At 36.9% G+C, this 23,073-nt stretch overlaps 2 protein-coding genes across 9 annotated transcripts in view; one reads left to right on the plus strand and one right to left on the minus strand.

Moving 5' to 3' along the window:
• The first annotated feature begins 272 nt into the window (after window positions 1-272).
• Window positions 273-23,073, plus strand: part of LOC106092950 (uncharacterized) — a 31,438-nt gene continuing 8,637 nt past the window's right edge. Inside the window, exons 1-9 of one of the 4 annotated variants that reach the window (XM_013259907.2) lie at window positions 274-886; window positions 974-1,265; window positions 5,476-5,700; window positions 9,555-9,671; window positions 9,753-9,828; window positions 9,886-9,992; window positions 18,618-18,736; window positions 18,800-18,872; window positions 18,935-19,603. In XM_013259907.2, coding sequence (XP_013115361.2) covers window positions 5,557-5,700; window positions 9,555-9,671; window positions 9,753-9,828; window positions 9,886-9,992; window positions 18,618-18,736; window positions 18,800-18,872; window positions 18,935-19,603 — 1,305 coding nt within the window. In that variant the 5' untranslated portion in view covers window positions 274-886; window positions 974-1,265; window positions 5,476-5,556. Of the gene's footprint in view, window positions 887-973; window positions 1,266-5,475; window positions 5,701-8,856; window positions 8,982-9,554; window positions 9,672-9,752; window positions 9,829-9,885; window positions 9,993-18,617; window positions 18,737-18,799; window positions 18,873-18,934; window positions 19,604-23,073 lie in introns of those variants that run through there. The other 3 variants (XM_013259908.2, XM_013259910.2, XM_013259911.2) reach the window with 3 other exon arrangements.
• Window positions 9,765-21,259, minus strand: LOC106092951 (uncharacterized). 5 transcript variants are annotated; one of them, XR_009397539.1, is made up of 4 exons: window positions 21,169-21,259; window positions 15,773-16,264; window positions 10,061-10,159; window positions 9,765-9,971 (listed from the first exon to the last, which is right to left on the minus strand). XR_009397539.1 is itself a non-coding variant. In XM_059364529.1 (2 exons), the coding sequence occupies exon 2, from the start codon at window positions 15,763-15,765 to the stop codon at window positions 15,076-15,078; it is 690 nt and encodes a 229-aa protein (XP_059220512.1). In that variant the 5' UTR covers window positions 15,766-16,264; window positions 20,785-21,253; the 3' UTR covers window positions 14,796-15,075. The 5 variants fall into 5 exon arrangements, 1 of the variants encoding a protein (XP_059220512.1); XR_001222267.2 differs by having other exon boundaries at window positions 20,785-21,253; XR_001222266.2 differs by lacking the exon at window positions 15,773-16,264 and having other exon boundaries at window positions 21,169-21,253.

Genomic DNA, 23,073 nt, shown 5'->3' on the forward strand with positions numbered 1-23,073 from the left:
GTGTAATCATTAATTGACAGATATTGAAAAACACGTTCTGTGACAAATAAGGCTTAGATATGACATGTAAAGTATGAAAAATTAAATAAAATAAAAGAAATGAAAAAATCGATGTACCGTTTTAGGCAAAAGCTGTAATCAACACGTACACACGATGAGTACGATCATGATGTGCCATGTAAACTCTGCTTTGTATTCATTCAATGGAATGGATAACAAAAGCTATCAATTCCTGAGTATGGATGAATGGTAAGAACATTGTTGTCAGATTAGGGGACATTTCCCCATTTATACCAAAGCCACTTATTTTGCGGAAAATTTCCATTCCTTTCCTATGATGTGAAATAGCATCATTGGAAATCGTTGAATTATTTACTTCGATCAAGAATAAAAATACTTTATATGGTCGGAATTGTATATGACAAAATTAAAATTCACAAACCTTTGGCCAAACCCATGGCAGCCGGTTGTGGGTACCGGATTGACCCGATGAAGTCCTTCATCGGCAATGACGGCCGCCTTAGTGTACAACACACAGCTACAACAACAACAAAACTTTGGTTTGGGGATTTTCTTGAGGGAAAACTTTTTCATTGGGGATTTTTACGGGATTTTGCGGATCTCCCTAAAAACAAATCTGGCAGCCATGGCTAAGAACCAAAACAATTTTTTTCGGCTTGTTGGAGTTTGGTAGTCGAAAAGGATATGTGAAATTGACAACAAACTTTAAAACGGAGGAGACTCATGAGCACCGTAGCGTTGGCGTAGAAGTTCCATGGCCAAATGATTCTTCTGCAAGGCTGGAGAGACTGGACATCATAAAAAAGGATATATGTTTATATTTTAAAGAAGGTTGCTCAGAGATCTAACATTTTCGCATTACAAGGTAATTCTTGATATAAGGCCTAAGTCTACTGCTTAATCTGATCTTTAATCCCATCCTTGCGAAACTCCATCCCTTTGTTCTCGGCAGAAGCGGATCGGGATGTGACCATTCTTCTATGAAATAGTACGTGATGTCAAATCCCAAAGACTGTCCCTAAACAACTGTAGCGGATTTCCGGCGGTGATCCTCTAATATATAGTGAAAATTTGCGCTAAGATTAATACTCGCAAAAACTTTTCTAATAAAAAAGATCGGTCTAAAAAATAGAAAAGTGGTTCAATCAGCACGAGAACAATAAAAAACAACAAGTCCGACCATATAGGTCCGACTCTATAAGTTAGTTGAAGACTTGGAGAAAAAAGCTCCAGATACATATAGGGTAAGTGTACCAGTAGTCGGCAGTTTAAGGATTTTGCCGTTTTCAATTCATCGTTCATCGTACAAATTTTCAATTTTCAAAATTTCGTTTTTACAGTTCGGCATTTTGTATTGTTTTAGATTTAAACTTTTTTTTTATTAATTCTGTGAAATTTTCTATTCTTAACAACAGTGATTTTTCACCAGTAGTCGGCACACTTTCCAATGTTCGGCATAACATGCTGCTGAAGTCAGCATATAGGACTGGTGAAGAAAATATTAATTATTAATGAAAATTACTGATGCACTTATTTTTAAAAAACATATGTTTAACATTATTAACTCACATTCTTAATGCAAAAAACAAAGAAAACAAAAGAAAATCATGCCATAATGTTTGGCTCGCCCGAGCCCACAACCATAGATATATTTCATAACTGGAGATCATTTTCATCATATTCGATGCGAATACCCTACCCTATTATAGTCCTCTCTCTACAAGGCATTGATTAAAATTTTAGCGAAATCGGCTTAAAAATTTGCTATTATAAAATCTTATATTAAGAGATCTATCTATGTGTTAGCTCTATAAAAATATGGTGCGATCTAGACCATTTCCGAATAAAAGAAGATCTAATGCAGGGTGATTTTTTAAGAGATAAAGGAAAGTTAAAAAAAAAGAAACGTGATATAAAATGTTCATCGAACTCGCTTCTCAATATGTCCATTGTTACGCCTACCTTGTGTCATGTGGCACCGCCTTGTTGAAGGCGTTAAATCGCACCCTTAGATCGTGCTAATTGACCGGTCACGAACGTGAAATAAAATGTTCACCGAACTCGTCTTTCAATAAGTCAATTGCTACGCGTACTGTGTGGCATGTGGCACCATCTTGTTGAAACCACATGTCATGCAAGTTAAGCTCTTGCATTTTGGGGAAAAAAAAGTTGGATAGCATCTCACGGCAGCACTCACCATCCACAGTTACGTTACGAATCGCATCATCTTTGAAGAAGTACGGTCCAATGATGCCCGCTTCTGCCTGATGTTTACTCCAAAATCGAAGATTTTGCTTATTTCGTATCCATTGAGCCAAAAATGCGCTTCATTGTAAAATGGAAGAAGCGCGCGATGAACTTTCTTTCATCCTTTAGATGCCGTCATTTAAAAAGTACAAAAATCCAGAAATTAAATTATCAACGCCAAATTGCTTCACTTGCTTGATGTAGCAAAAAACTCGAAGACCAGGAACATCAACTTTGTTGAACATGCAATGCTTCACAAAAATATTAGTCTCCATGCAATGAAAGTACGTCAGTATCCATCCGTGAAATTGAAAAAGACCCGAGAAGTAAAAATCAACACCTACCATCTTTTCATTGGCTACAGAGCCGCTTTCGACAGCCCTATACGTTAAAACGTACAGTGTGCGAAATAAATATAGGTTCACCAAAAATACAGTGAAAAAAGCGAAAATGCAAGAAATTTATTTACTATTCTTTAATATTTATAAGCATGTTAGATATGAACATAAACTAATACGTAAATTAATGAGTTTTTTTATTTAAAAAAATTGGTGCGGAAAATATATAGGTTCAGTAAGGAAATTTTACAAAGGTCTGTAAAAATCCGGAAAATCGTACCGGAAGTGGGAGAAGAAGTACGTTTAGTACCGCAATTGGTACTATTTTGGTACTTTCTTTGTAAAATGAACTAGAGCTCTAAAGGTCTGTAAAAATCCGGAAAATCGTACCGGAAGTGGGAGAAGAAGTACGTTTAGTACCGCAATTGGTACTATTTTGGTACTTTCTTTGTAAAATGAACTAGAGCTCTAAATTTTGGCACTTAGGTACACTTTGGCAACATTAATTAGGTGATTATAACAGTTTTTGAAAATGGGTACATTAAGGTACTTAGCTTTGGCAGGTAGGTACAACTAAGAAAAATATGATGAGTTTTACACGAGTTTTTAGACTTTGGTATTGGAACTATTTTGGCAGTTTTTAGCTCTTCAGGTACATAGATGTATTTATCATTGTATACTACACTAACAAAATCTTTTCATGCCTTCAGTACTTTGCCTGAGATTTCATCGTGACCAAGTATCTAAATTTTCGATTAGGCCATTTATATCGAATCTGGTAATAGTTTCAAATCGGAATGTTGCCAAACATTGCCTGAGGCTATTTAAATTATTGAAATTATGGCCCTCCATGTGAGAAATACGGCTTTTAAAAAATTTTGAAATTTTTAAATAATATTCGTTAAACATGTTGCATTTTGTTGTTTCATTGTTAATGATTTCATCGTTATTATTGGGTGTTTGGGTAGAAAGGAAAATACGCGCATACAATTGAATATGCGCGTATTTTCCTTTCTACCCAAACACTCATTTATAAACTCCCAACATTTACGGGAGTTTGCATTCATTTTTTCAAGATTTGAGGTTACATATGCCTCAAAGCTGAGAATGCTCTTAAACATGACATGTTTAAGAGCATACTCAGTTTTTGTTACTTTGCCATGTTCCTTTCTCCTTCTTAAAAGTTTTTCCTTATATTTTCTGAGTGGTTGCATTATTTTCCTACGGTGTTCTAATAGTTTCTTGTATAACGCATAAATTTCCTTTGATTTTATATTTTTTTACTATTTCCTTAATAGTAGATGCAAAGTTTTCAATATCAGTTGAAATGAGAAAAGTAGTTTCCTGTTGTTGTGACTATGTTATCATAATTATAGCGATTTATAGTTCTTCTCGTTAATTCATTATTTTTTAGTACACTTTGCATTCCACACCATATAATGTTGTGATCCGATATGTTGCGTTCGATTGAATCAATGGTCAATCTGTTCTCTATATTGCTATACATATGATCGTTATTGACTTGGAATACCGCGCTGAGGACGGAAAATAACATATGTGGATCTAGATTTCGTGGTACTGTACGCAAAATCCCATGGCGAAACAATTGCAAGTGGTCTCGTTTATACAACAACCACAAATCATATGTTGCAATCCGCCACTCGTCATCAAGATGTCATTTCAAAAATGACATATTGTTCTCAACGCACCCAAAGAAATTTGCGCCCGTGTGAGTACGTGTACAGGTAAAATTGTAATACCTCATAAATGTCACCAGCATGGAATAACCACGACTGAAAATTTTTTCGGATTTTCTCACCAGGATTCGAACACAGGCACAGAGTTCAGAATTCGTTCCGAATTCCATCAGAATTATGGGAACAAAAACTCAAATAAATATGTGAAAAAACAAGCAGAAAAAGACAAAAACAGAGTTCAGATTTCCAACCGAACCGTCGGAAGAAATATTAAAAAAACCATACGACATGACGTTCAGACATCGTTCAGAACTATCGGAACAAAAATTCCTACACACAAAGAGTCCAGAAATCGTTGGGATTTACTTTTAAACTGTCGGACGAAAAACTCAAAAAACCTCCTACGGCAAGACGTTCAGAACTCTTTCACAGCTGTCGGAAAAAATTCCTCAGAAAATCAAACAGAATTCAGAAAGATCTTGTCGGAATAGTTAAAAATTTGAACAGAAATGTCTGACATCCGAACTTTGGTTTACTGGAACGAAAAGAAGAGCGAATTAATCAAATACATGTCTAGCTGTTATCACATACAGACACAAAGTGACGTGCTAGACAAAAAAATATCAAGAATAATATAGTGTGTTTTTTATCTCTCCTTAAATTATAATTTATTTAACCTCAATTTATAAATAAAAACAATTTATTGTGAAAAATGCTACCCTGAAAATGTATAATGCAGAAAAAAACAGGATGTGAACAAATAGAAAGGATAAATGCCAAACGCAACAAATGGGAGGACATTGAAGAATGTAAACGTGGTGTTTATAAACATTATTTTGTATTAATAGTTTATTAGTCATATAGAGACTATAAAAGTAAAAGGAAAAACCCCCGGTAACACGGGTTGGATGGATATCTTATCCTTGCTTAAAAATATGCTTTTTTCTATAGAAATAAGAATAAAAGAAGAAAGCTTCTCTAACCACAAATCATGGGCAAATATAAAAAACGTCCAAACTTATTTTATTTTCACAAATAAAAAAATCGAATTTCCTTAAAAAAATAAAACACAGTATTTCAATTGTGGGCAGTTTAAGAATCATCCTTCTGAGAACGGATGTCTAATTTAATTGAATTTATGTTTATGTCTGTTTTAACGTTAATTTTGATAGTGGTCCGGAAATAAGAAGACAAATGATATGGTGATTTGGTAGACGTCAAGCCAATATGTTTTGAAAAGACTTTAAGCCGATATGAATAAATCCTCGCTGGAACTAGAACGAAAATGCTTACTGGCAGAACGGGAGAGACTAAGTGCGTCACAAACAAAACAGTCCGAAAAAGAAGACCCTAAAGAGGATCACTCAAGCATAGCAGAAGATAATTCCGAATTGAGGGTATGTATACGAAGTACCATAGGTTAATTGAAAAATATCCTCGTTGTAGTCTATTTCTAAACGCTTTATTACGTGCCTGAAATATATATAAATGCTGTCAGTATTTTGTAAAGTGGTGACCTTTGGTAAAAATGTGATGTTCTCATCCAGATTCCAATCTAGTGCAAATGCAAACTTGCCCATGAACATTATATTAAGGAAAAGGGGCAAACTTCCCACATATTATTAAGTGCTGCACGATTCAAGTTTAAGCCCAATAATAAGGGGCCTCCTTTTCATAGCCGAGTCCGAGCGGCGTGCCGCATTGCGAAACCTCTTTGGGGAGAAGTTTTTACATGGCATTAGGGACATACTTACCTCTGCGCTACGGTGGCCTCGATTCGAATCTAGTACTAGTGGGTTAATGTGTCTTTAAAATTTGCATAACACACCACTACTGTGGTAGAGGGTTGTTCTTGTTGTTGCTGTAGCAGTGTGTTGTACACTGAGGCGGCAGCCCTTGAAGGCCGATGAAGAATTTCATCGGGTCAATCCGGTACGTACAACCGGCTGCCATGGGATTGTGTGGTAGAGGGTATTTTTTATTTGTAATACCCAGAACTAAAATTGACGAGCAAATCGATCGATTCAGAACTACTTTCTGACTGATTTCAGCAATATCCGTCTCTCTGTCGATGTTATAGCCTATTGAAATTGGAAAAAAATAGGACCACTTTCGAAAAATCTTTCATGCACTTGTTCGTAAGATTTGGACTTATATTGCAATAATGTGGTCATTTTTAAACGATTCTCACGAAATTTGGTACGAAGGATTCTCTTTTAGATATCGATATTGCGGTTGAATTTCATAGAAATCAGTTAAAATTTTTACATATAGCTCCTTGTTCGTAAGATTTGGACTTATATTGCAATAATGTGGTCATTTTTAAACGATTCTCACCAAATTTGGCACGAAGGATTCCGTTTAGATTTCGATATTGCGGTTGAATTTCATAGAAATCAGTTCAAATTTTTAGATATAGCTCCCAAATATATGTATCAGCCCATTTTCTCTTTTAGAGCCTTTGGCAACGTATTTCTTAACAGATTTTCTCAAAAACATACCCAAAGTCGATTTTTACGACTTTTACTAGGTGTACCGATTTTTGCCGAAATTGATTCAGATTTATGTATAGCTCCCATTTATATCTTCGTTCGATTTTGTACAATACTGCAATAATTTGTTCATTTGCAACCGATGCTCACGTAATTTGGGGTGTAAATGTCCCTTATGACTCTGGAAATCGCTGGTAAATTTCAGGAAAAACTCTTCCGATTTAGATTAAGCTCCTATGTATGTGTGTCGCTTGATTTTTACTTCTAAAGTCTGCAGGCGTATTTATCAACCGGTTTTCTCAGAATTCTCCAAAACGTTTTCTTCTATTACTATATGTATGGATATACTTCAAAATATACGTTTGTCCAATTTTAGCTAATATTGCAATAATTTGTTGATTTGTAAACCGATTGAAATCGAAAATTAGCAAGAAGGTGTCTCTTACGACTCTTCAGACCACGCAATTCTAATTCGATTTCATAGAAATCAAGTTTAATTTAGATACAGCACCCATATATACGTACTTCCGGATGGTTTATCCTCCACCATAGAATTAGGGTATACTAACTTCGTCATTCCGTTTGTAACACATTGAAATGTTGGTCCAACTCCCCATAAAATATATATATTCTTGATCGCTTCTTGGTCGTTCTAGCCATGTCCGTCCGTCTGCCTGTATGTGGAAAGCATGCTAACTTTGAAATTTAACACAAATAAAAAAAATAAAGGTCATCTCCGTCCAAGCTTTGTTATAATTCCCATATAAACTGATCTCCCTATTATACTTTTTCAACCCTTAGAGAGCGCAATTCTTTTTCGATTTAGCCGAAATTTTGCACAATAACTACTATAATAATCATATAACTAACAAGCGTGAAAAGTATGGCCTGAATCGGTCTAAAATGTGATATAGCTCCCATATAAACTGATCTCTGATCTTAACTTCTTGAGCCTCTAGAGAACTCAATCCGATTTGGCTAAAATTTTACACAGATGTGGAAAATATGGTTTGATGACTTTAACTATGACCTTCATCATTCGTGCCAAGTATACTCAGAATTGGTCCTTAATCTGACATATGTAGCTGCTATATAACCTATTTCTCGATTTTCCTTCTTTAGCACCTATCTCATTCTTATCTTTTTATTGCCACCTTCCTGATATAGCTCCCATATAAACTGATCTCTGATCTTGACTTCTTGAGCATCTGGAAAGCTCAATTCGTATCCGATTTGGCTAAAATTTAACACAGATGTGGAAAATTCTCAATCTCTTTATTCACATCTTTTTATTGCCCATCTTCCTATTGAGAAAATTGCAAATAAAAAGACTTTGACAAATGCAGTGGAGGGTATACATATATGATTCGGCCCGGCACGGCCGAACTTAGCAAGCTTTTACTTTTCACTTTTAAGTCCTCTGCAAGCGTATTTTTTAGTGATCTTAAAATCGTTTGCAACGATCGAACGTTTGAGACTAATTTATTTTACTTATTTCAACATTTAAGTAAACGTCCTTCTGTTAAGCCTCATTAGAATCTTCTATAGTTACAGAACTATTAAAAGGCATCTTCCTTCTCCTGTGCCTGTGATACCACAATTGATTAAAATATTAAAGTGCGTCTAATTGCAGACTGTCACTTAAATCTTACCTGCAAGAATATAAAATTTATACAACAACAATGTAATTGATGTTCTTTCCATGCTTTGGGTTGTTTTCTTCGATTTGTGTGCGGGAGGTTTTCTAACTGTGCAAAGTAATTTTGTATTGTATACTTTTTGCGTTAATAAATAACGTAGAGTCGATCTTAAAAGTTATCGACCCATTTACTAAAGCAAATATGCCAGAACTTCATGCCTGACTGCCTCCAAACAGTCTAATTTGCTATGAGTTATTTATAATATGGGTGTGAGCATATAAAAATTGCATAAAAAGAAAGATGTTCGGAAAAGTATGGTATTATGGTAATAGCATCAGTGGTGGCTTGTGATTCAGCCAGATGTCAATGTGGTTCTGCACTGTGAACATCTAAGTTTCTTCTTTACAAAATAGACTCGAGCAACTTTAAATTGATATCAAAGAGTATGTGGACTTTCATACAGCCTCATCGTTGTATCCATGACAAATAAAATCAACACCAATAGACAACATAATAGTTAATGCCGAACCAGTTCGCAAATTGTGAGTAAGTACTATGCAAATTATACCATTGTTTTTTGCTGTACTACATGTTTGCTGGAGTCGAATGTCAGTTAAAACAGCAGTCCTGTTTATGTTTTTGCCGATATAAGATAAATGAATAAGAAATCACTCTAAGGAATAAAGAGTTCCTTACACTTGAATATTTGTCATGTAGTACAATGGTTTAACAACTGTTTTGTGGCCATTACGGATTAAATTTGAAAATGAATTTTTACACAATGATGAGGTGAAAATATCCAATTGTACATTCTGCTCGTTCGTCCATTCTGTATCAATGGTAACAAAAAAAAAACATAAATAACAATAATATCTTCTTAGACTCCTAAAAACTAAGATCGACACGTTGCACCGTCCAGGCTAAAACAAAATTGGCTTTAGTGCATATTGTATTCTGTTTTCTCGCCACAAATTTGCATTATTCATTTATAATAAGTTCGAAGTGTCAGCTAATGGATCTGTAAAAATGCTACAGAGCTTCTTTATTATTGTTAAGTGTTTAATACCTTATTTCCTCATATGCCTCAATTAATAATTCCTGTTTTCTTTCTCACAAAAGGATGATATGGAGCAATGGGTTTCGGACACATTCTATTCATACTTTCCTGGCTTTAACAACGAGTACCAAAAGCAGAAGCAACACCGAGAAAATCGCGAAAACTCGTTGAAAGATAATGTAAGTCTTACGCTAAACAACAAAACGTCCTCCTACTTTATAAATACAAATCATTTAATTTATACATTTTTATTCATACAGAAATTAAATAATGAGAACCGTTCGGACCAGTCACTTCATTCCAAAGATACCACAAGCGTCTACGATATGATTAAGGGTAACGTAGACATAAGCCTTTATGTTCTTATTTGTTTTCATTGAATAGTAAATTTAGTTCGCCCAGGATCCACGCGATACAAACTTTTGCAGGATTTGCGACACACAAATTTATCAAGTGAGCCCATTGCAAACAGAGAGGACCTCAAGGATTTAGAAAGAAAGGTAAATGTTTGTAAAAATAAAGCACGGTTATTTTTTTTTTTTTTTTTTTTTTTTTTGAAATTAATTACTTATTTTATCCAGTATAAGTGTGGAAAAATTAAATAGTGTTGTTCTTCTAGTCGGCCAATGTATATTGTCTGGGTATACTTGTATTCCAATTTTAAGAGCTGTAAAGAAAAAAATATTGTGCGTTTTAGTACCTTATGTACGAAATTCAATAAAATCTTGTCGCCCGGTATATACTGTCTAAGTGTAACTGTATCCCAATTTTAAGTGCTCTCTTGTTAAGTGTCTGTCTGTATAGAAAATACCATTTTGTACGTTTTAGCACCTTAGTGGAGAATCTCAAAAAAATCTTCTAGCCGCCCGCTACAGTCTGCCAAGGTATACCTGTATCCCAAATTTGAGAGCTGTAAAGGAAATACCATTTTGTATGTTTTAGTACCTAAATGTACGAACATAAAAAAAACATGTAAAATTTCGGAGCTCTAGCTCAATCCTTAAAGAATGTACGGAATGGTACCAAATGTAAATTTTCTTAGCCATAGATCAATTAATTAACAATGTACAAAATAGTACCAATTGCGGCGTATTTACTATTTCTCCCACTACCGTTACTATTTTGGGAAAAACTTTTGCTCAATTCGTTTTGGATTCCAACTATTTTATTTTAGCCCTTTCCGTTTGCGCTGGGTAAATATTTTCCATATTGAGTATGTTATTTTCCATATTCTTCTATAATATAAAAACGGCAGAACCTATTTCTATGAAATGTTCACAGATGCTAGAGTTTAGCGCACAGTTAAATATGAAATGTTCACAGATGCTAGAGTTTAGCGCACAGTTAAATAGGGTACTTCGTTGGCCAATACCCCAAATCGGACATATTGCCGACTTTTGCAATAAGGATTTAAAAGAGATTAGAAAACGAATTTGATATCCAATTTTGAGGCCAATGGCAATATGGGTCAAATAAATCATATATATTTTCTGGGATTAGTGTTTGGGGGACCACAACAATCCCCAAAACACCCATAAATCGGGCATATTTACCGACCACGTCAATGTGGGGCTCAAGTGAAAGGTATTGGGGAGTAAAGCACGAAATTGATACCCACTTACGGAACCAATTTTCTGGGTGTCTGCCCTTTCCCCAAAAACAACCCACAAACAGCAATTATTTACTGACCGACGCAATATGAGGCTCAAATAAAGGTATTTGGGAGCATAATACGAATCTGATATCCAAAAGTATGATCATGTATTTGGGGCACCGCCCCTTCCCCCAAAACACCCCCTAAATAGTAAAAGCTTACCGACCATGGTATTATGTGGCTCAAATGAAAGGTATTTGAGATTAGAAAACGAATTTGATAACCTATTTTGGGGCCATGAGTTTGGGGGACGCCTCATCGTGTAAACTCCCCTAAATCAATGGCAATATGTGGTTTAAATAAATGGTATTTGAAAGAAGAGCACGATGCTGATATTTTTTTAGGGTCAAGTATCTGGGGGACCACCTCACCCCCGAAAACACCCCTAAATCAGATATCATGAGAATATCGGGCTGAAATAAAGCATTTTAAGAATGGAGTACACTTTACAATTTAAATTCGTAGACCAATAAAGATCATATAGGATTCAGATAAAGGCACTTATAATGTTAAACTGTTAGTCAAGCGATATACTATTTTCGTAGCATGGTATTTCACTAAAAGCTCTTTAATTGTCGAAAATAAATATTCCAAGGAAACTATAAAAATGGCCCACATAGAAAAGTCCATTGGGTTGGCATTTCGCGTACTAGACAGACGCCATGTCGACGAACTGAAGTGCGGAAAATGTATTTTAAAACATCAAAATCATTTGATTTTTTCGATGATTGTCGTCTATCGATTTCCGATTACACAGAAATGTGTAATCATTACTTGACAGATATTGAAAAATACCCTCTGTCCAAAATAAAGTTATAAAAATTAAAAGCGTGCCAAGTTCTTGGGAACCCACCACCATGGATACTGCTAAAAATTTATACAAAATAATTGGAAGTTGAAGGGCAAACTTTTGCAACTTTCAGCCAAATCGGGCAAAAATTGCGGCTTGTAACGGCTCAAAAAGTAAAATCGTCATATCGGTTTATATGGGAGCTATTTCAGGTTATAGGTCGATTTGGACCGCTCTTCGCACAAATCAAATTTTTAGCCAAATCGGACAAGAATTGCGGCTTCCAGGGTCTCAAGAAGTCAAATCGGGAGATCGGTTTATATGGGAGCTATATCCGGTTATAGACCGAGTCAAATCGGGAGATCGGTTTATATGGGAGCTAAATCTGAACCGATGTGAACCTTTTTCAATCCCCAACGACCTACATCAATATAAGGTGTATGTGCAACATTTCAAGCGGCTAGCTTTACGCGTTCGACCGCTATCGTGATTTCGACAGACGGACGGACGAGCATGGATATTTAGACAATCAATAATATATATACTTTATGGGGTCTTAGATCAATATTTTGAGGTGTTACAAACGGAATGACTATATATTTAAGTATACCTCCATCCTATGGTGGTGGTAATAAAACGAGAAGAAAAGTATGGAAAATTAAAAAAATCAAAGAAAAGAAAAAATCGATGTACTGTTTTTGGCAAAAGCTGTAATCAACATGTACACCCGACAAGTACGATCATGATGTGCCGCATAATTTGCCTATAAGACCCAATAAAGTATACACTATTCTTGATAACGTTTTAATTCGGTCTAGTTATGTCCGTCCATCCGTCTGTCTGTCGAAAGCAAGCTAACTACTGAAGGAGTAAAGCTAGGAGCTTGCTCATATACTTCATATTAGTGTAGTCGGTTGGGATTGTAAATGGACCAAATCAGTTCATGTTTTAATATAGCTTCCATATATACCTATCTGCCGACTTGACTTTTAGCGTTTTGTTTTGACTTTCAATAACTGTGCCAACCAAGTATGGTCTAAATCGATCAATAACCTGATATAGCTGACACAAACCGATCATCCTGAGCCTCTGAAGGGCGCATATATTACTCGATTTGCCTGAAGGCTTATTTATAGTTGGCCGCATAGGCGAATTACTACAACAAAGCATCTTTGAAATTTTGTAAACATGGTTTAAATAGTTTTCACTAGGTTATTGTAGCTGTAGATTGTTAGCAAGTGAAGCTGATGTTGAATGTTGCAGAATAATTAGCGTACTACTAGCAAAGGGCTCAAATAGGAAGATTGTGACCAGAGCTCAGGAGGGGTTTTGTATGACTTTTTGAATCTCTTGGATATCTGTGATATTTTCAAGTCATTTGAAGAGGACAATTAAAGTTTGTTGGCTACGTGGATGACGTTGTGGTTGTAGCCACATTGCGATCCTCGCAAGCTCGTTCCGGTCCAAACGATCAATCGCCGCGGGAACAGGGTGGGCACTCGGTATTTGTGCAAGAGCCGGTGCCGCCCGAACTCTCAGCTAAGCTTCTCGTGACAGCAGTGAACACCACATAGATTGGACCTCAATGTTCCAGCCTGTGTGGTGCTCACAGTTATCCCGCGCCGGGTGTCATTATGGTGTGTGGCCGTGTGCTAAGATTCGCCAATGGGCTTGATGTATTCACCGAAAGATAACGTTTGTACTATTCACCAATATGAGGTGCCGCCCGAACTCTCAGCTAAGTGCCGCCCGAACTCTCAGCTAAGCTTCTCGTGACAGCAGTGAACACCACATAGATTGGACCTCAATGTTCCAGCCTGTGTGGTGCTCACAGTTATCCCGCGCCGGGTGTCATTATGGTGTGTGGCCGTGTGCTAAGATTCGCCAATGGGCTTGATGTATTCACCGAAAGATAACGTTTGTACTATTCACCAATATGAGGTGGGGATGAGTTTTAATTTTTGGTTGTTAAACTTTTTTTAACTTTAATTTTAACATTCTGAGTAGTTTTTCAATGATTCATTTACAATTTTATATGTGGATCCTTCATGGTATTGATTTTTATTTTCTTTCTTTTAATTTATATTTTATTTTTAAAATGAAAAAATGTTTATTTTTCAAACACGAGAGTAGTTCAATGTAATATATTCAAATCAAAGTGGTTTCGAATTACATAATGCAAATAAAAATAAATAAACTAAGTTTAAAAACCATTACAGCAGCAAACACAAACATAAGTTTAAAAATATATATTTTGAAGTTCTATCAGCTGGGTTGATGCGGTCAACTGATAAATACGCCTTGACACGTACATTTATGCTAGACTTCTCCCTTAAATATATAATAAAAAATATTTCTATAATGTTTTAAGTTTTGTTTTTCAAATACAAAATATTAAATACAGTTTTTTGAACTGAATTGAAATCTGATTTGAAATCGACTTACAGAAACCGAACGTAAATGTTAACTTCAAAAAAAAATTTTATAAATTTGGTTTTTGTGATCACTCGGATACCTTAGGTCCATTTTGATGGTTCTAGACAGACCAGAAATGTGTTCACCATAAGCCTGTGCCTTCCCCCGTTATTGCAGGACGTTGCCACAATAAGTGTACAACCGTCTATAATTTATCATCCCCATAAATTCCCCTGTCTGCAGTGATAGCGGCGGTCCCACCCAGTCCCAGGACAGGAAAACGCTAAGTTACGTCTAATGAACATGATTAGCGCAGTCTTTCTGGGCCTAATACCAAGCCCATTAGCCATTGCCAACGCGTATGTAATAGTATAAGGAAATCAGCCAACCACTAAGATAAAATTTGTTTTTTTTTTCATTAATAATAAACAAATTTGCCGAAGATTTGAAATGTCACGGCGAATCGAATTTTATTCGCCTTGTTTACAAATTTTGACATATCGGGTTCGCAAAAAAGATGTTTTGTTGTAGCAATTCGACGATGCGGCCACCTTATAAATACTCCTTGCTACAGACTCAAAAAAAATATATAATATAAATATTTACAAATAATCTAATCAGTGTCAACGTGGAAATTAATGACTGCAACTCAAAGTCAATTTTTGATTGAAGAATGCTAAAGAAATTATTTGAACCCGATGTTGTTGTAGCAGTTTGTTGTGTTCTATCTTTCGTCTGCTTGATTCTGTTGAGTGTCAAGACCCAGAAACTCTGCAACTAAGATGGGGTGCGTCCACAGGGATCTGGGTCTGAGTCCAGTGGGTCTAGCTGGACAGATAAACAGGTGACGTGTATCATGTGGTCCTTGGTTACAATCGGGAAATACATCTTGCAAGTCGGCATCAATCCTTGCTCTGTAGAAGTTGAGGCGGCTGCATCTGCCGGAACGTAATTGAACCAAAACTCCTCTGGTTTGTCTGTGGAGGTCAATTTTTTTAGGTACAATGGGAGGCGGTCGTTCTCCAAGGACAACATTCACCCGGTAGCTATTTACCGCATCTGCTACCGTGTCCGCATGAATGTTGTCTAGACCTGCTTGATATGCCGCTTGATCTAGGGGTTCTCTCTTGTAGCGCTGAACGTCACGCTCTAGATCATGTAGATCTAGCTTAAGACTTCTGGGCGGTGGATATCTATCCACAAGATGATTATTTGGTTGGTCTCTGCGACAACAGCCCAAAAGGTATTGCTCAGACAGCTTGTAGTTATGTCTTTGCCCTGGTAGGATCTTTGTCTCCTTATGGAGGTGGTCTGAGGAGACAGCCCATCGCAGTTCGGAAGGCGTCATTCTGACAGATCTAAATATTATTTCACTGCGTGTCACAAAGGTGACGGGACCGCACTGGCGCTGCATAACTTACCACAGACCGGCCAATAGTCTTGTACGTGGTCAACAAGCTTTCTTTGTCTGCACCCCAAGTGCTGCCAGGTGACTTGAGAACCTTGTTTCTACTTTTGACTTTATCACAAATTGCTGTGGCATGTGCGGAGAATGTGAAAGAGCTCTCAAATGTGACGCCAAGTATTTTGAGACACCTGATGGTCGGAATCATTTCTCCATCGACCATCACAGTCAGCTCGGTATTCAATGTGGCTGAAGATTTGGTGGCAGATATCTTCAGGTTTCTTGCAGCGAAATATGAGGCACGTTCGTTGAAGTAGACGTTCAACCTATCGCAGATGTCAACAGTGGGTGGGGGCCTGCTGCTATGATCGTACAATCGTCCGCATATGATACGAACTCTATGCCGTCTAGAGAGTGTGGAATGGAGGATAGGTAGAGGTTAAACAGTGCCGGAGATATCACCCCGTCTTAAATTATTGGTATTCTGTTCTTCTTTTCATGCGGAAATCTGCCAATAAAAAACGTATGAACGAAAAACATGTGAGATAAAAAAAAAACATTTTTAACGCTTATGGCTTAAAAGCATCGCTTAAAACAATTAACTCTTTTATAATATAAAGATAAGATTGCTTTAGTGCACAACATTTCACGTAATTATATTTAACAAATATATATATATTTTGCAAAAGCTTTTAGCAATTATTCAGAAAGCTGAACAGAATACGATGCTTAAATTGCTATCACACGATGTACGGTACTTTCTGTATTCATTAAACTTTCCTTACACGCTGAACTATTTAAGACCGGAGGCCACACGCTGATAAGGCGTACGCTCCAGCTTATCTGCGCAATCTGACTAGCAGAACACATACCCGATGATTGGAACCTCAGCATACTATGTCCCGTACACAAGAAAGGAGAGGAATGTGCCAAATACAGAGGAATAAGTCTCCTCCCCATCGCATACATACTACTCTCGAGGGTACTGCCTGCATACTATGTCCCGTACACAAGAAAGGAGAGGAATGTGCCAAATACAGAGGAATAAGTCTCCTCCCCATCGCATACATACTACTCTCGAGGGTACTGTGTGAAAGATTAAAACCTAAAGACAATGAGATAGTTGGGCCCTATCAATGTGGCTTTAGGCCTGGTAAATCCACCCAAGACCAGATATTCACACTACGCCAAATCCTGGAAAATATCCGAGAAGGACAAATCAACACTTACAATCTCTTTGTTGACTACAAAGCCGCTTTCGATACTCCTTTACGTTCAAAGGTGCTTCAAGTCATGTCTGAGTTTGATATCCCTGCAAAATTAATAAGACTCTGTAGGATGATACTTGCATATACACATTCCTCAATACGAACAGGAAAGAATCTCTCCGAACCATGTAATACCAACCGAGGTTTCAGACAAGGAGACAGTCTATCGTGTGATCTCTTTAATATCCTGTTGGGGAAAATTATACGTGACCTATGACGACTTCGGCGTCGAAAGAGAGTCAGTGAAAATGGGTCTAGCAGTAAATGAAGATAAGACGAAATGGATGGTTTCAACTATCAGAACGCCTTGTACAATCGAGCAGATAAAGAAAATGGAGAAAGTTGGGAAACACAACTTTGAGATAGTCAGTAACTTTATCTACCTCGGCACCGGCGTAACCGAAACGAATGACACCAGTTTTGAGATAAAGCGAAGAATAATACTGGCAAACAGATGCTACTTTGGACTAAGTAGGCAGTTTAGAATCAAGGCCACCTCTCGACAGACGTAGATTACATTATATAAGACATTGATACTACCCGTGTTGTTATAAGGTTCTGAGGCATGGGTACTTGTGAAAGCAGATGAGGCAGTGCTTGGAATATTTGAGAGAAAGATTCTTCGTAAAATAAAAGGACCAGTTTACGTTAATGGAGAATATAGGCGACGTATGAACCACGAGCTGCATGGCGACGATAGCATAGTTACACACATCAAAATACAACGGCTGCGTTGGCTAGGTCATGCCGTCAGAATGGATGACGAAGTTCCAGCAAAGAAGTCTTTTGAAGGCAAACACGTTGGTACACGCAAACCGGGAAGACAAAAAGCCCGATGGAAAGATCAAGTAGTGGGAGACACCTCGAAACTTGATGTCAGAGATTTTAGAATGAGCGCAGAAGATCGAGGCGCTTGGAACGCTAATCTACGTTCGGCAAGTGGAACAAATGTTCTGTCATAACCAATTAAAGCAAAGAAAAGTAAAGTATGCACGTCAAATACGAATAGAGTGCGTTCTAATCCACACGTATTCTCATATGTATTGTATTTTTTTGTAGACATGTTTCTGCATTCTTTCTTTCAAATGGGAATACACCAAACAACAAGCACTTGTATGTCTACTCCATGCAGCAAATTTAATGACGATGACATTTTGTCAGAAAAAAAATTATTTTTAATTTGGTTGCCTGTTAGGGCGAGGATCATTCTTCTAATGATGTGTTCATTTCTCTTTCGCGATGAATTTAATTGTTGAGAGTTTCCATACTTTGGATGGTTTCTGACGTTCGCTGACACTCGCAAATTTAGACAATCTTAATGGTTTTCACGATGTCTAAGCACTTTTTGTTTTCGCAAATGACGCAACTTTATATTAGGGAATCCTAATGTACTCTTAATTACCTTCCCTTCTCACTCATCTAAATCCAAAGGACCTCTTTAAAAACGTACTAACTAACCACTCCTTCGTGACGATTCGTTGTAAAGAAGTAATTTAAATGAAAATAAAAATGTAATAAAAAATTAAAACATTAATGTAGAAATTAGTACAGTAATAAACTAGTACACTGATTTGACCAAAATTATATTTCTAGAATATATCTGCGAGAAAAAAGGAATACCAACAAGAACTTATTCAACAAATTGAAGAGAAAAGACGATCAATTGAAATTCTCAAAGAAAAGGAGCGCGAACAGGAACGAGTTCTAACTAGGTAATTTTACCAAATTAGAGTCAAAGTAGAAGTAGCCTAATGAAAAAAAAAAACAACATTTAGACGTTTGCAGGATCAGCTTGAAACTATCAAATTGGAAGAGCAACTGGAAATGGAACGAATTAAAGCCATGGAGGTGAGTTCTACAGCTAAAAAATTGTTGCATTACAAATATTATTTTATTTTAAACCTTTTTAGATGAGATTTAAGGCGGAGCAGAATCGGCATATGAGAAATCACATTTTAGCCAAATTAGAGAACGATTCAAAGTTGTTGGAGCCCGATGATCTCGCAAACTTTACGAATAAAAAAACCGACAAGGAAAACATGCAAAACTCGAAAGGAAACAACGTCTATAAATATTTTAGCAATTCGGGCAAGAAGCCATTTCAATCACCCAAAGATCAGTTTGATGAGATTGATTTCCATAAAATTGAAAAGGAATGCTTTCACTTGAGCGAGAAAATATGCCCAATCTGCGATAGGCCTTTAAAAGAACTAGAGCCATTTTGTCTGCGGTGCCACAATAGGATTTTATATCATTCAGCGATTTTAGTGGATCCCAAACACGCTGGAAATGAAGATATAAACGCAAACATACAAGATGACAGGAATTCAAATAATGGATGTGAAGATTTAGACACAAAGAAGTGGGAAAATGGCAAAGTTTTTGCATGTGTTAAATGTGAACGTATTTACGCTTTTTGTCCTCAATGCTGGAAAAAGGACGACACATGTAGTGCTTGCAATACACAAAAAAATCTCTGTATGTATTGTCGAACAAATTTGTGTTCGTTTTGTTTGGGTGAAGTGGCTTCTGGAAAAAACTCCGAAAATCACCACGTCAATGAAAAATCAGACTACATTGTAAGTATAATATTTTATTATAGGGTAAGTAGTGCATCTAAATTCGTTATGTACCAGTGGTCGGCACTTTTGTTTATTAATAAACAAGTAAAAGTTCGCTCGGTTCGAATCTTATATACCCACAACCATGGATGGCATTTGTCAAGTTCTTTGCACGGTATCTCTTTTTAGGTAAACAAAGGATAATGGATGAGGATTGCTATGCTATTGGAGCTATTACATGTTAAGGGCCGAATCGGTCAATAACCTGATCCAAGCCAAACTTTGTTTGGATATTAGAGATCATGGTAGAAGTTATTATGCAAAATTTCAACCAAATTGGATAGGAATTGCACCCTAATGGGCCTAAGAAATAAAATCGGGAGATCGGTTTATGTTGGAGCTTTATCAGGTTATGAATTAATTCAGACCATATTTAGCACGTATTTTAGAGGTCATAGAAGAGATCTTTGTCCAAAATTTTAGCTAAATCAGAAAAGAATTCGCTCTCTAGGGGCTCAAGAAGTGCAATCGGGAGTTTGGTTTATATGGAGCTTTATTAAGGGATAAATTACCGCATACGTGAACGAGTAAAATCGTTCGAAATCTCTCTTTTGTGAATTAACTACCTCTTTATTGAACGGGAATGTTTGAATTTTAAGAACGTGAATGTTTAAATCGGACACTCCTAATAAAAACTTGGACATAAAAATGTGTTTACAAGTGGTATAAGACCCATTAAATACGAGATGAAATTTCATTCAATACGAAAGCGCACTCGATCGCGTATGCAATAATTCGGTCCCACGCTTTAGACCGATTCAGGCCATAGTACAAAATTTCAGCCAAATCGGGAGATCGGTTTATATGGGAGCTATATCAAAACATAGACCGATAAAGCCCATTTACAATCCCAACCGGCCATAGTACAAAATTTCAGCCAAATCGGTTAAGAATTGTGGTCTCTAGAGGTTTAAGACGTATAATCGGGAGATCGGTTTATATGGGAGCTATATCAAAACATAGACCGATAAAGCCCATTTACAATCCCAACCGATCTACATTAATAGGAAGTATTTTTGGAAATTTTCAAGCGTCTAGCTTTATGCGAAAGTTGGCGTGCTTTCGACAGACAGTGGACAGACGAACGGAAATGGCTAAAGCGATTCAAAATGTTAAGACGATCAAGAATATATACATACTGTGTAGGGCTTCAGATCAATATTTCGATGTGTTTCAAACGGAACGGATTGTATAAAAAATAGTCAATAAACGTCAAAAATATTAATTTCAGCACGTTTAGATTGAAATTTTTATGATCTGGATTGAATCCAAAAACAAATCCTGTCCGTTTACACTGAGTTTTTGGGGTTTTAAGTGACATACGCAATCGTACAAGCTTATACATAAATGTGCATATCGCACACAGCTATACACAATTCTTGAAAACTGTTGCATATTTCGGTACTTTTATTGATAATTGCAGCCATTAAATGGTATTTATTTTTGTATGGTAAAACACATGATTTAGCACTTAAATCTCGAAAAGGCCATAAATCCGGATTTAGTGACCAATGTAAACGTACATTTAAATTAATATTTCCTTTAATTTCAGGCTGTGTTCTTTGATGTATTCTTAAGATGACTTTATTAAGTGAAGTTCAAGTTACAATGAATAGGTTAGAATAAATATTGATCATGACTATCGGTTATCGGATAATTCTTAATGTATAACATATATATAAATAACAAGGTGATTAACCCTCTCATGCCAGAATTAAAATGGTCGTGGCTAAATTTTTTTTTTGAGTAAACATATGAGATAGAGTTAACCACAAATCAACTAAACACATTTCAATGTCCTAATATTCGACTTGTTGTGTGCTCTAAATACTAAAAATGTCACCTCGAAAAAGAAAATGTAAGTTAGGAATTCCGTTCTACTTACAAAATCCTTAATTGTTTTCCATGCCACGCCCCTAAGTTGGTTCATGTTAGGTGTTGTGTCCCTACCTAAGTACCGGTGCCATTAGCCGCGAAAGCCGGCCGATGACAGAAAATGCCCTACAAATGCTATCACTTGCTGCACTTTCACCTCTGCCCTACCTCCAAATAGTCTGCCTCATGTTAGCACCAATCCCATGGCAGCCGGTTGTATGTACCGGATTGACCCAAAGAGTTCTTCATCGGCAAGGGCTGCCGTCTCAATGTATAACACACTGCTACAACAACGTTAGCACCACACCACCTCACGTATTCCGTAATCACCCGGACCCCGCCTGCAGGTGTCCTAGTGGGCGTGGTCTCGTCGCTCCGCCTATGCCAATACAACTTGTTCTCTGAACCTCCATAGCAGTCCACCAAACTACTGAGGTGTAAGTAAGTATTGGCCTAATCACGCTACTGTAGAGCCAGTGGGCCCGATTTTGAGCCTAGGACCCGTCTACTTAGTGCCCAACATCTGTGAGCCTTCTCAGTACGCTCCTGAATGTGAAAATTCCAATTAAGCTTCCTATCCAAGATCACTTCTAAGTATTTAACCTTGTCAGATATCGAAAACGTTTTGTTGAGGAAGCGTGGTGCGTTAAATTGGCTCACCTTCGTATTCCTCGCGAGAGAGAGAGAGGGGTATGCAATATTTGGATACCAGGGTTGCCTTTTATATTTCGGAATTTGGCAACCCTTGTGGTGCAACCTGTCAACTGGCACCTCTACCGTAAAGCTTCTTATTTTTGAGGTTATTCGTACTCAGAACGTTTTGACATACGAGCGTTATTTATTTTGTTTACGGTTACGTAAAAGATTCATCTAGCCCAAAAAATGGAATTCAATCGTGAAAATTTTCGTGCGATTATTTTTAAAACTTTCGACGTGGATTAACTCATCGATGAACTTAATTTAATTTTTGGCGATGAAGCTCCATCAAGGACCCGTGTTTATTGATGGTATGGTGAATTCAACCGAGGTTGTAGTTCACACCAAGACGAATTTCGTGAAAGTCTCCAAAATCAGTTGTTGTTGCAAAAACCATTGATGCTGTGCGCCAACTGCTATTGCAAGATCGTCATGTTACCTATCGTGAGATTGGGACAACCTTAGGCATTAGGTTGTCAATATCGCATGAACATTTGTACCATCAAACATATTTGTTCGCATTGGATCCCACACAATTAATTTAATTTTTGGCTATGAAGCTCCATCAAGGACCCGTGTTTATCGATGGTATGATGAATTCAACCGAGGTTGTAGTTCACACCAAGACGAATTTCGTGAAGGTTTCCAAAAGCAGTTGTTGTTGCAAAAACCATTGATGCTGTGCGCCAACTGATATTTTAATATCGTCATGTTACTTATCGTGAGATTGGGACAACCTTAGGCATTAGGTTGTCAATATTGCATGAACATTTGACCATCAAAAAAATTTGTTCGCGTTGGATCCCACACAAGATGTCAATCGCTCAAAAAAAAGGCTCGTGTCGATTGGTCGAAAG

Source organism: Stomoxys calcitrans, chromosome 3, assembly GCF_963082655.1.
Source record: "Stomoxys calcitrans chromosome 3, idStoCalc2.1, whole genome shotgun sequence".
Taxonomy (NCBI): domain Eukaryota; kingdom Metazoa; phylum Arthropoda; class Insecta; order Diptera; family Muscidae; genus Stomoxys; species Stomoxys calcitrans.